The following is a 13,310-nucleotide window of genomic DNA, read 5'->3' as shown; positions in this document are numbered from 1 at the left end:
TCCGTAACACACACAAAACGACAATGATCCAACACCGGAAGAAGCACACACATGCAGGAAGTGAATACCTCAGAAAGGGAACATAAATAATCTGTCACGCAGGAACCTACACAGAGCATGAAAGGCGGTGTCCGAAGTGCAGTCTGGGGTCCATTTGTGGCCGGCAGCACATTCTTAAAAATTACAATTGGAAAAAAATATACAGCAATAATAAATAAAAAGAGGAAAAGGTTGGAATCTAATAAGAAAAGGTTGTAATATTGTGAGGAAAATGTTATTTTATTATATATTCATTTTCTACCGTTTATCCTCACAAGGGTCGCGGGGGTGCTGGAGCCTATCCCAGCTGTCTTCGGGTGAGAGGCGGTGTACACCCTGGACTGGTTGCCAGCCAATCACAGGGCACATATAGACAAACAACCATTCACACTCACATTCATACCTATGGACAATTTGGCCATTTAACCTAGCATGTTTTTGGAATGTAGGAGGAAAACTGAGTACCCGGAGAAAACCCACGCATGCACGGGGAGAACATGCAAAGTCCACACAGAGATGGGCGAGGTTGGAATTGAACAAGGGTCTCCTAGCTGTGAGGCCTGCGTGCTAACCACATTTTAGTAGCATCAAGTTGAATTAGAATAAGAAAAGAGGAAGAACAAAGACACTATTTCTTTAAAAGTCCCACTATTATAACCAACAAACAAAAAACAAAACAAAAGTTGTCATTTTTGGGAAGTCAAGGTGTTACGGGAATTAAGTCATCATTACAGGAAGACACTTTTACAATGAGAAAGTTGAAATACTTGAATATTTTGAGAAAAAAAACAGCAACAGCAAAAATTTGGGGGGAGGGGGACTGTAATTTTACGTGAATAAAGCCAAAATATTAAAAGGGAAAAAGCAGTTTTACAATATATTTGTAATATTAATTAATTCATTCATTCATTTTCTACCCCTTTTTCCTCACGAGGGTCACAGGGGTGCTGGAGCCTATCCCAGCTGTCTTGGATTTGAAGAATTTGTAATATTATTAGGAAAAAATTTTGCCATTTTAGTAGCATAGAGCTGAAATTGTTGATGAAACAATATGAAGTGTTTTTTTTTTATAACTAGCTCTGCGAAATACGGATAGGGATAAAGATTATTTAATTATTTATTTGGAAAATGAAAAACAAACAGCAAAAAAAAGGGAGCAAGTTCATATGCATAAAAGGCTTCCGTATATTACAAAACTTTTTATTCTTGAAATAAACAATATATGACTTCTGAGCATATTTCACAATATTAATAACGTTCTCATCTCATTTGCATTATAACCTAATGTATGCACAGGCGTATTTCTTTCCATTTATGCAGAGACGGTATTGTCTCACTTTGAGCTTCTTTTCATAGAGTTATCCTTAATAGAGTGAAGGTTCCTCTGACCCTTTAAGACAAGAGGGCTTGCTGCCTCCTACAGTTTCCTCTATTATTTCCTTGCAGCAACACACACACACAGTCGCTCCACTGTCAGACTGATGGGGGGGTGCAAAGCGAGTCTCTGAGGTCCTCCCTTTTTTTTATTTTTCCTCCTGAGATAAAGGAGCTTAGCCCGGCGGTGTGCGGCAGATATTGTGCTATTAAAGAAGCGGAGGAATTAGAAAATATGAGAGCAGTGGTCCGAGAGAAGGGAATGATGGACAGGAGGCGGCAAATTAGAAAGCAAAACTTTCAGTGGATAACAGTTCTCCTGTTGTTCACTCCCAAATCAGCCATAACGCCAATTATTCATCATACATTCAATTAGCCACTAAAAGGCTGTCGTCGCTATCAGACCGATTAGAGGCGTCAATTTGCCTCATCAAATTAGCTCCGAGTGCTTGTGGCCATTTTCACGGCTCTTATCTCGCAGGAACAGTCAGCTTTGAGGTGGACACTGTCCACCGGTCATTTGGCAATCTTCCGTCCGCTGTTTTCACAACAAGGTATCAAAAACACTCGTAATTAAATTTCAAGTTGCCAGCAGAGTTTGATAATTAGCTGCCAGGACCTTTTGGCAACCATGATTGCAACCTGATTAATATTAATAGGTGGAATTTGCATTCTTAAGATGCATAAACGTAAACAATACCCTAAACTAGGGGTGAGCAAACTGTGCTCGTGTGCCACATCAGGCCCGCCAAAGTCTTAAAAGGAACCTATTATGCTCCCCATTGTATTGAGTTGTGGACTCCTATCGAGCAGCTACACACAATAACCCGCACATAAAGCTTTCTAGATCTTCCAGAATCTGCACCTATTCCAGTATTTTCTTCTATTTCCAAAACGTTCTGTAGCCACATTCTCTAAAATAACAAATTGTCTATATATATATATATATATATATATATAATATACATATACAGTAGGTGGTCTTCAAACTCAGAAACATATTTACTCACGGTGCAACAAAACAACACATCCACAGCAAGTTCAAGCATTGCATACATCAACTACTGCTCCTACATGGGTAATGAACAACAACTAAACTTAACTTGTAACATAAACAGCCATTAGCAAGTGCCCGCAGGGCATGCTGGAATTATAAAAGATTGGTCTCGAGAGCATGTGAACGTCTCTCCTTGTTCACGTACCCAACAAACTCCTCAACATGTTTTGCAATGGAGAACAAAACTGCAACAAACACGGCAACATGATGGAGAGAGTAACACCAGCTACCCAGCATGCCTTGCGGCAGATACTGTATGTAAGAATGTGTATTTGTAGGCCCACATGGAAGAAGCAATGCAAGCCATGTTACAGCTACAGTTTTGAGGTCAAACGTTTAAAAAGAAACACCACTTGGGCCGGATTAAGACATGCGGCGGGCGTGATATGGCCCGCAGGCCACAGTTTTTCCATCCCTGAATTAGACCCAATAACATATAACAAAATGGCATGCAATCCAAATTTTTGTCAAGAATTTATGGTTTTGATCAGCCTATTTCACTTATTAGCGAGAAGAACCGCCTTCAGATAAAACAGTGCAAAATGTAAATTCTTGTAACTGTTCTTAAAATAATATATAACAGCTACTTGTCTATAATTATCACCAGTTTCCGATTAGCACCGCATCCTCTGTGTTCCATGAAACTTTAGCAGCTTCCTTCAAAATCAGGCCAAATCTGTAATTGAGCCACTTCAGGGACATTGAACTCTAATGATTCCCAGTGAGGTCATTTCCTTTGCAAAGTTGCCCTTGAATGAAGGTGATCCCGTTTGAGTCTGATTCTCACTCAGTGATAAGACTGTGGTGGACACAAACAAACACTTGTCTAGACCACGTAGCCTCAATCATACAGAGGGCACAACACACAATGTCAGCCAAGGTCATCATCACAAAAAGAGACAGACAAAAATCCTGCTTTCACCTACAGGCTCAGTCCCATTGTGGCGTGCCAGTGTGCGTTTTAAATTAAAGGGGTACTTTTATCTGAAACATTGCAGCCGTGTCTTATCACTCACCGGCCAGATAGGATTTGACAGAAGAATTAAACACTTTTTCAAAGTAAAGCTTGTGCAAATGTTTTATAAATGTATTTACCTTGTAGAGGAGTGTCTCATTTCGCTTCCTCTGTAGTCAACATGTTGGAAACAGAAGTAGGGAAAAGAAGATGGATGGGTGGTGCTGCAATGCCACCTCTGGGAGCCAGAGAAGCCCAGAGGGAGGCTGACATCATTGCAGTGCCCCGACCGGCACCAAAGAATGTTAAAATCCATCCATGCATCCATTCTTTTATGCCGCTTATGTCCCTTAGGGTCGCGGGTATGCTGGAGCCTATCCCAGCATACCCTTGAATACCCTTGCATACCCTTGAATTAGTCTTGAATTCATATCTATGGACAATTTAGTGTAGCCAATTCACCTAACATGCATGTTTTTGGAATGCGGGAGAGAACTGGAGTACCCAGAGAAAACTCACGAGCATTCAAACTCCACACAGAGAATCGAACCAAGGTTTTCCCGATCTACTGACTGTGTTGCCTACGTGCTAACCACTCGGTCACCCTGCGGCCCAAACTAGTACAATAGTTGTTTTCATGATTTTAAACTCATTGTTTTTCATTGCCACAGAAGCAGTGCAAGCCACGTTACAGCGACAGTTTTGAGGTCAAACGTTTAAAAAGAAACACCACTTGGGCCGGATTAAGACATGCGGCGGGCGTGATATGGCCCGCAGGCCACAGTTTTTCCATCCCTGAATTAGACCCAATAACATATAACAAAATGGCATGCAAACCAAACTCACGAGCATTAAAACTCCACACAGAGAATCGAACCAAGGTTTTCCCGATCTCCTGACTGTGTTGCCTATGTGCTAACCACTCGGTCACCCTGAGGCCCAAACTACTACAATAGTAGTTTTTATGATTTTAAACTCATTGTTTTTTGTGATGTATATTTCTTAGCTACCTTTTCAGTGTTAAGTTGCTGTGTGATGAGTTTAGCGTCTTTTGTAAGATGACTGCAATTTCCAATAGGTTGACAAGCTTGTTGTGAGTTCATTGTTAACTTGTCATAAATTAGCTGCATTGTGATATAAGCTGCAGGGTTCAAAGTTTAAGAAAAAAGTAGCACCTTTTACACCGGACATTACGGTATAATACATTTTAAAAAGGGCTTAAGCTCACTACAATGCTATGTATTGTGTGTATATCTGTGTGTATTGTTCCAAACTAAGCTCATCCCATTTATTTAAGTTGCCTCACAGCGTCGTAGACGACATGGCCTTCTCGTAAAGCAATCACACACCCCGATAGGCAACCCAGTCTCACGGGGTCACACGTATATTAAAACAAGAATAATTACACTCTTTTATAACCCCGCCTTCTCAATCTGTTTTTACGGCCGACTGTGAGGATTATACATTGTCTCTTCGTCCGAGGTTAAGAAAGTGTGATCCATTCATTGTTATCATCAAGGCCATATGCTCTCAGTGAAAGAATGAGTTTGACGTTTGCTATTGTTGGCCTACTCTGTAATGATAATTCCTGCAGGGTTCTGCTGCACGGCCAGCATTTCACATTATTCTCCAGATCACTCGGCTAATTTAACAACATCCCCCTGAGGAGATACCCCATTTGACCCTCCTCGGTTCTGTCGTTGCCCTCGGTAACGCTGCCTCCACAGCACGGGAGTGTAGCTATGCGGTAGGCGCTTTAATGAGCCCTTGCCCGTGTTGTTCGTGATCACCATTAAAGCCGGAAAGTAAACATCTGCCGTGCTTCTTCGGCCCGTGATGTTAATCCCAAACACCTCTTTCATGATGTGATAAAATCTGGAGTCCCGCACAGAACCCATCAGGTTCACTCGGAGTTCATCTGCACCGGCCAGATTGGAAGACAAGAGTCGCAGACGGGCACAGACCTGCAGAGGAAAAGCATTAATTAGCTCATTAATCAGCCCCCGTCGCTGTCGTCTTTTCTTGCAGCGAAAAGTTTAAAGCGCACTTGAGTTTCAACTTCTTCTATCACTTATTCGGCTTTTAGTGTTTACTTGTATGACTTTTATGGCCTCCGTTAAACACCTCCCTTCATTACGCTAATAAAAACACTCATTGCTTTATGCTAAAGTTTTAATACAAACCGTTAATTTGCCGTCTATATCTCCCCCCGTGCAGACATTGCGGACGGAGCTGAAAGAACGGGAGCAGCTGGTGATGGGCACATTGGAACAAGCTCGGATGTTTCTGGCCGAGCAGCCCATCGAAGGTCCTGGAGAACCACGCAAGAACCTGCAGCCAAAGACAGGTTGGTTCGCAAAATGGGTGACTATCCCAGTCACTGGCCAGCTTTTTAGTCACTGTTCGTGCAGTCATTGGGCAGTCTAGATGTCACATAGCACAGGGATTGGTTGTCGTTATCATCCAATATACTGTACCTAGTCATTGGGCGGTCAATATGTCAGTCATAACTGAGGCCCTTCTTCCTTCATGATCTGATTTTACTGTCATTGGCTGACCTTAACGTCAGACAAGCATTGGGCGGTCTACATAGCACTAATCGACATGTGTCGCTTTTTATTCTGGTGTCACTCTGTATCATTATCATCACAACCATAAATAAGGCCTGTATTTGTTGAAGGCTTTCCTTCCTCGATGATCTGATTTTACTGTCATTGGCCGACCTTAAAGTCACTGATCAGACAAGCATTGGGTGGTCAGTTATTGGGCGGTCTGCGTAGCAGTAATAGTCATGTGTATATATACTGTAACTAGTCATTGGTTGGTCTACATGTCAATCATAAATGAGGCCTGTATTTGTTGAATGCTTCCCTTCCTCGATGATCTGATATTACTGTCATTGGCCGACCTTAAAGTCACTGATCAGGCAGCCATTGGGCAGTCAGGCATTGTGTACTTTTTGTACAATCATATAATGACATCAGCCTCAAATTGCATTTCAGTTTTTCATCACTGATGGTCAGTCATTGGGCAGTCTACAAGTCAATCATGTGACTCATTCCTGTGGTTTGCATTTGTTTTATTTTGGAAGGCCCTTCGTCCTTCACTGTCTCAATGTACCATCATTGGCCGATCTTTAGACACTGTTCAAGCAATCATTGGGCAGTCGAATCATTAGGAGCTTGCAGGTTTCGGGAAAAATTACAAAAATTAACGCGATTAATAATTGTAAAACTCATATTTCAAGGTCAAATTAGCCGCATCTTGAGGTTAGAATGCCTAAATCTAAGTTGATGGTAATATTAGTTTTTGCCCAAATCTGGAGCTCCCCAAAATTAAAATCATGGACGACTCACTCAGCTATGATCGCGGCTTTTGTCAAGTCAGCATATTTGCCTTCAAACGTTTTTTTTTTGCTTGCGTGAATAATTAAAGCTAGCCAAGAGGGTGTGATGGGGGGATATGTTGAGACATCAGAGGGTCTGCAGACAGTGCTGACAGGGCTATCAAAGTCTGGTCTGGTAATAAAAACAGATAAAAAAGGCAAGCTGAGATCAGAGTGTAGGCATGTTGTTTAATCAAAGGAGATGGGATGTCTCAGGTTGACACTGTGCTGTCTTTACCCTTCATCGGACTTTGTCTGGGACATTAATTGACTTCTTGTTGTTGTGTGTAGGACAAAGGATGAATTAGAAGTCAATCATGTCATGAAATATACGATTGTAGATAACCCCAATTGTTCATGATGCGGTATGTGAACCATCAGGGTTTTATCTTTTCTGTCTCCTGCAGACCCCAGCCCGGAGGAGAAGGCCCGTGGGCTGGCTCGGGCCATCCGCAAGCAGACAGACGACGTGAGGGAACGTTGGGAGCGTCTGAGAGGCCACGCTGGAGGCTGGCAGAATCAAGTCGAACAAGCCCTGGAGCGACTACAGGAGCTTCAAAGCTCCATGGACCAGCTGGATCTGCGGCTGACCCAGGCCGAGGAGGCCAAATCTACCTGGCAGCCCGTAGGCGACCTGCTCATCGACTCCTTGCAGGACCACATCGACAAGACGGTGGTGAGTAGGTAGACTAGACGCATCCGGAATATGACATCATGGATACGTTAGCATTCAGAAATGAAAATAACCCGATCCAAGCGAATTTTCCAAAAATTGCAATTTTTTAAAAATATTAGCATTGCTATAATGTTTTTTCCTCACAGTATTTTTGGACGTAATATTATTATTTTAATAACAATTCTAATTCATCCTGGTAAAATTCATATTATGTTCTTTTTAGATTTTTTTTTTTTTTAGTTTTCTTGTTAGTGTATTTTTAAAATAAAAATAACACACACTTTGGACACCCTTTCCCCCCCACTTAACTTTCAAAAAAATGCTATTTTTCAATCTTCACTTTGTTGCTCATAATATTTTTAGTTGTAATGTTAGTTTGTTGCATTAATAGTATGACCATATTCTAATATTTCTACTTTATTCTACTAAAATGTGTGTTTTAGTGGAATAGTATGTAGAATAAATGTATTATTAAATGTCATTTTTTTATTTACTGTATTTAAAAGGAACGATATTGGAAAGGAACGATAAAAAATTCAGCTAAATGGCCCCCGGGTCACACGTTGGACACCCCTGTAACTTATAAAAAAATTGCAATTGTTTTTTTTTTGTTTGGTGAACATTTTTTTCTCATATCATTGTAACGTTATGGAATAATACTAATAATCTTAATAATACTGCATGTCTCCCTCACTGATGATGTCACCAACATTGTATTCAGGCCTTCAGAGAGGAGATTGCCCCGTTGCGTCAGGATGTGCGGCTAGTAAATGAGCTTTCTGCAGACCTGACACCACTGGACATCCAGCTGTCCTCCACTGCCTCCAGGCAATTGGACCAGCTCAACATGAGGTGGAAACTACTCCAGGTACTGTGTAGCCTCGCCAAATGGAGCGTGGGTTGCTTTTCATTTCAACTTTTTTGACTTTGACTTTTCTATAACATAAAAAATGGTCATTACTGTGCATTGACTCATACGGTAGGTAACACCACACCAGGACATACTGTTCCTTGGCTACATCCTGGAAAATAGAAAGTCCAATAGTTTGATTGAACATGTTGCCTTTAAAAGTAAAGTTCTTGTCGATGGAAGGATACACATTTATAAGGAAACTGTGGTTGCAGGTGGCAGTGGAAGACAGACTGAAGCTCTTACAGGAAGCCCACCGAGACTTTGGCCCGTCCTCTCAGCATTTCTTATCAAGTGAGTAACAAGCAATCGCTTCAGAATTAAATTGGAATGTGGTTGGAATCTATCCAAGGAATAGCATACTGTATATCACCATTAAAAAAAAAAAACATTAAAACCTCCAAACACTGATACATATACACTTGTCACCTCAGTCGCCCCGACAGCGTTAGGGAATTTCTATGCAGTATAATTCAATATTAGTAAATGGAAACTTTTTTGTAGTTTTCTAAAAAAAAAATTTTTCCAGAGCTCTCTGGACATGAAATAACACCCCTATAGTCACTTTTACACTTATATTATATTGCTCGAGACAACTTAAGAAACCAAAATCTTACCACTTCCACACGGAATGGTAGTGGAGGTTTTTTTCCCCCCCACTCCATCATGACATCATAGTGTTAAGGTAAGGTCATGTTTCAATGTTTTGTGTGATTACTGCCCCTTAGTGACCAGAATACTGCATATCACTTGTATTTCAATATACTGTGATTAATAATAGAATAATAGAGTGTAGTCTACCGTGAAACTGCCATCATTAATTAATTTATTCAATTCGGAAAAAGCACGATATTTAGAGGGAGCGATAATAGCAGCACAGTATTGCGAGGGACCACTGTGCACTCTTGGAGATAGACACTTTTTATGCAACAGCTATAATTTATGTTCCGAAATGTTCTTTTTTTATTGTATTACTTCATTATTAAATTATGACATTGAATGGAATGAACCTTTCTTTAAAGACTTTAATGGCTGACTTTTGAGATTTATGTAAGAGTTTTACCACAAAGTGACCTCAAAACATGAAAATTTTTTAGAAAATCATTTCGTTAATGCGACCATGGTCTTGTTTTTTTTTTTTTTTTATCAGCACGTCTTTAGCACCACTGCACTATCACTACCATCTCACATTGGCTCTCATTACACCGGTAGCGTAATATTCCCTCAGGGATCAATAAAGTAGTGCTCTTATCACGTCCTATCTCTTTCCATCCCTCTACGCTATGTGTGCATGGAAGGCTTTTGACAGAGGAAGGGAAGCGGGAATACTTCTCAAGGAAAATGGACAAATTTCTACGCACATTTTGTTGCCATCGCTCATAGCCGCCACCGATATTTCACACTCTTTCATTTCCTCCTCCTGTCTGGAAAAGTTATTTTTCTCTTCCTGGTTCCTTCCATGCATCCTTACAAGCTATTTCAGGCCAAGCCTTATTAATATTATTATGCTGCATGGTAGCACCAATATTAGGACGGTGTTGGATGCCTTTTTTGTCTCTAAATCTTTGTCTTTTTTATCGTCCTTAGCTTCTGTGCAGCTCCCCTGGCAACGGGCGGTTTCTCAAAACAAAGTCCCGTACTACATCAAGTAAGTGTCCACACAGTAAAGCCTGTTCTTAATGTATTGCTTTGCAAAACCACAGAAAATTATCACTGGTATTCTTTCTCATGTGCACTCATTACAGTGACGACCTGTGGCGACCTGTCATATTCTGCAAGCGTTGTTAATTAGCTCCCAAACACAAGCGTCTTTTTTTTTTTCTGCTGATTTTGCGACGTGTGCATCTTAAAAAAATGCAACCCAGTGAATAGATAACACCTGGTTGACAGTCACAGCAGCTCCCCCTCAGTTATTTTTACCCGCTGAAGCAATTTTATTTAGCTTCTTTGTTGAGGAAATGTCAAGAGATGAAGCTCATTATCCAAAAGCCATTGAACCACAAACCGTACAGTACATGCAAAACTGCCAAGTATCTTATTATCTACCTGTGTTTAGGATTTTAGGAAGACAAAAATAGGTGCTTTTAAGAAGCGGCTCCCGGAAGTTGTGACGCTCGCGATGGAAATGTCACTCGCTCAATTAAAAATACATAGTGGCCATTTTCAAAGCCTTTTCCAGCGTCATGGAGCGATCCACTTTTACATTTTCAGTTGAATCGAAGACACCATTTCACCTTTGAAAACTGTGGAATATCACATCAGCCAATGTTTTGCTTTTTCTTGGGCTTACACTTAACATTTGAAGGGTAGAAGTTGGAAGGTGCTGTTATTTGTTAAGTCAAGGTAGGCTGTTTATGTTTAGTTTTGGATATTCACTCTGGTTAACGTCTTTTTACACTTTAAAAAATGTTCGAAACAATGCCAGACCTTTAATGAACCTGTTGTTTTTATTCATGATTTTTGCTACTATTATTATTTTTTTATTTTAAACAGATAAATTTACATTGGTATATTTACACGGATTAACTTATTTTTACACTTGAAAAATGTTAAATACTGATGTCTTTTCATGAATTTTATTATTTTTTGTTTTTAGTTTAAGTAATTTTTTAAATTAGTTTTAATAATGAGTGTTTTTATACCTGAAAAATTTTACAAAAATTATACAATAAAAATAACAATAATAATAATAATGATATTAATGAAAAATAAAGCAACACACCAAATTAAAAAATATATTTTCCCAAACACAAAATTCTTAAAAAGTCATAAAGCTTGAACTGTTGTTTATGTTTTAATAGAAACAGTAGTTAAAGGGGACCTGTTATGCTTATTCCACTTTTCTGACCGATAATTGTTGTTAGAATGTTGTATTCTCGAGTTAAACGATGCGAACGTTTCAGATAATGAGGTTTGTACATTTGGAAGTGAGCTCTGAAAGAATTTTGGAATGCCTCAAAACGCTCTGTTTCAGAGGGCAGTCTAACACTGATGATTTGTGATGTCACAGATTGGCGGGCTTCCTTATATGGGCGTGCAGCTCTCTGCCTTCCACTTACATAGCACACCTAGAACTCTGGGTTGATCAGAGGGTGAAAATGAAGAGAGTGTGCTACCAAACCTCTATTTGGACCTGCAGCTCGGTGCTGGGGGGGTTGTATATGGGTGAAGAAGTTGTTGGAGGCTCTGTGTTCGGAGATAAAAGCCACGCACTCAACAACCAACCGTCTGATCACAGATTTGGCCGACCATTGAACCTGCATTCGCCTACTCTTATAAACAAAACACATCACACATGCAAATAATAAAGACTTGACTGGAACCAACATTAAACCTACTAAAATACACACACACACACACACACACACAGCATATGTTCCTGTGCAGGTTCTGCCATCCCTCCTCTCACGCTAACTTGGTACATAATCAGCAATAAGCCCCCAATGCTTCCATGACATCTTCTGAGACATCACTTATGGACAGAAATCAACCAAAGCCGTCTCCCATCTGCTTTTTTTCTTGGCGCTGACAAAGGGCCACTGATTAAAAAGGCGCCATGTCCACCTCCTGCAGCGAGGGAGATCCAAGCACCATATTGGAAGAGGGAAATTAAAGTCCCGCCATACAAACTCATTCACAGCACTGAGCTGGCAACCGCATGCCGTCCCGTTTAAAAGGCTTTTGGTCACAGGGGCGGACAGAGGAAGGAGATCACACTTAGTGGGCACCCAGGGAGGAAATGTAACCTGTATGCCTGCAAAGACTGCTTTTATTTGGTCAGAGACGTTAAATGCATATCTTCCATATTTTTGGGATACCCTTCCTGAAATGTCCTGAACAAAATGGGTGCATTGGGATTCAGCGTAGACGTCAGCAATCAGTAAAAGTGCTTTGCCCTTTACCCGCAAATGCTTGTGCCTAACAGAAAATGTCAACAGCAATTATTTACATTTTGTTCTCCAGCCTTTGCTGCCTACTTATGAAAAACACATTTATTCCATTTGGCATATTCCACACAGTAGAAAAAAGGGATGCAGGCATTGTAGTCAGCATGCCCCCCAGGGCCCAGGACCTCATTTGATTTGTTGATGTCTGCTCGGAAATGCCATTTAATGATGGCCCAGGTGACAAAATGTCACAAGTCCAAGTGTCTATGTCCCCACATGGCCTCACTGTGGAGGGCTGACAGGGGAGGGGGTCCACTTGGCTTTCACTTTGGTGAAGATGAGATGAGTTCTTTCATTTCTGCGGGGGTAGAGGTGTCCAAACTGCTGGAAAATGGAAACTTATGCATCACCTTTTGTTTATTAAAGGTCCCACTTTATAGTCATGGCAACTGGATGGATCAGGTTGTCTCAGAAGACATTTCGCCTCTCATCCTAGCAGGCTTCAACAGTTCATGCTCAAGGACTAGACTACACAACAGTCAGACTAGATAGGACAGCTCACGTTTTTTTTCATGCTCAAAGAATACTGTGATGGTACACAAACCAGTCAAACTAGATAGGACGGCTCTGGTCTAGTTAATGCTCAGAGAATAGGTGGGACACACACCGGTCGGACTAGATGGGACTGCTCTTGTCTAGTTCATGCTCAAAGCCTAGGTGGGACACCAGCCCGACTAGATAGGACTGCTCTACTCTAGTTCATGCTCAAAGACTAGGTGGGACACACACCAGTCATACTAGATAGGACAGCTCTGGTCTAGTTTGTGCTCATACAATAGGTGGGACACCAGTCTGACTTGATAGGACAACGCTAGTCTAATTCATGCTCAAGGAATAGGTGGGACATACTCCAGTCAGACTAGATAGGACAGCTCTGGTTTAGTTCATGCTCAAGCAATAGGTGGGACACCAGCCCAACTAGATAGGACAGCTCTAGGCTAGTTCATGCTCAGAGAATAGGTGGGAC

General features: G+C 41.0%; 1 protein-coding gene across 7 annotated transcripts in view; it reads left to right on the top strand.

Annotated features, from left to right (window-relative positions):
• The window catches only part of utrn (utrophin), a 116,177-nt gene that overhangs the window by 74,121 nt on the left and 28,746 nt on the right, over positions 1-13,310 (top strand). For all 7 annotated transcript variants that reach the window (XM_058055994.1, XM_058055990.1, XM_058055989.1 and 4 more), the window contains 5 exons: positions 5,643-5,772; positions 7,218-7,486; positions 8,208-8,354; positions 8,612-8,690; positions 9,984-10,044. In XM_058055994.1, the coding sequence (XP_057911977.1) occupies positions 5,643-5,772; positions 7,218-7,486; positions 8,208-8,354; positions 8,612-8,690; positions 9,984-10,044 (686 nt within the window). The remainder of the gene's footprint in view (positions 1-5,642; positions 5,773-7,217; positions 7,487-8,207; positions 8,355-8,611; positions 8,691-9,983; positions 10,045-13,310) is intronic.

Source organism: Doryrhamphus excisus, chromosome 19 (assembly GCF_030265055.1).
Source record: "Doryrhamphus excisus isolate RoL2022-K1 chromosome 19, RoL_Dexc_1.0, whole genome shotgun sequence".
NCBI classification, from domain to species: Eukaryota; Metazoa; Chordata; class Actinopteri; order Syngnathiformes; family Syngnathidae; genus Doryrhamphus; species Doryrhamphus excisus.
Note: the sequence above shows the minus strand (reverse complement) of the source record. Positions and strands in the feature narration are given on the sequence as shown.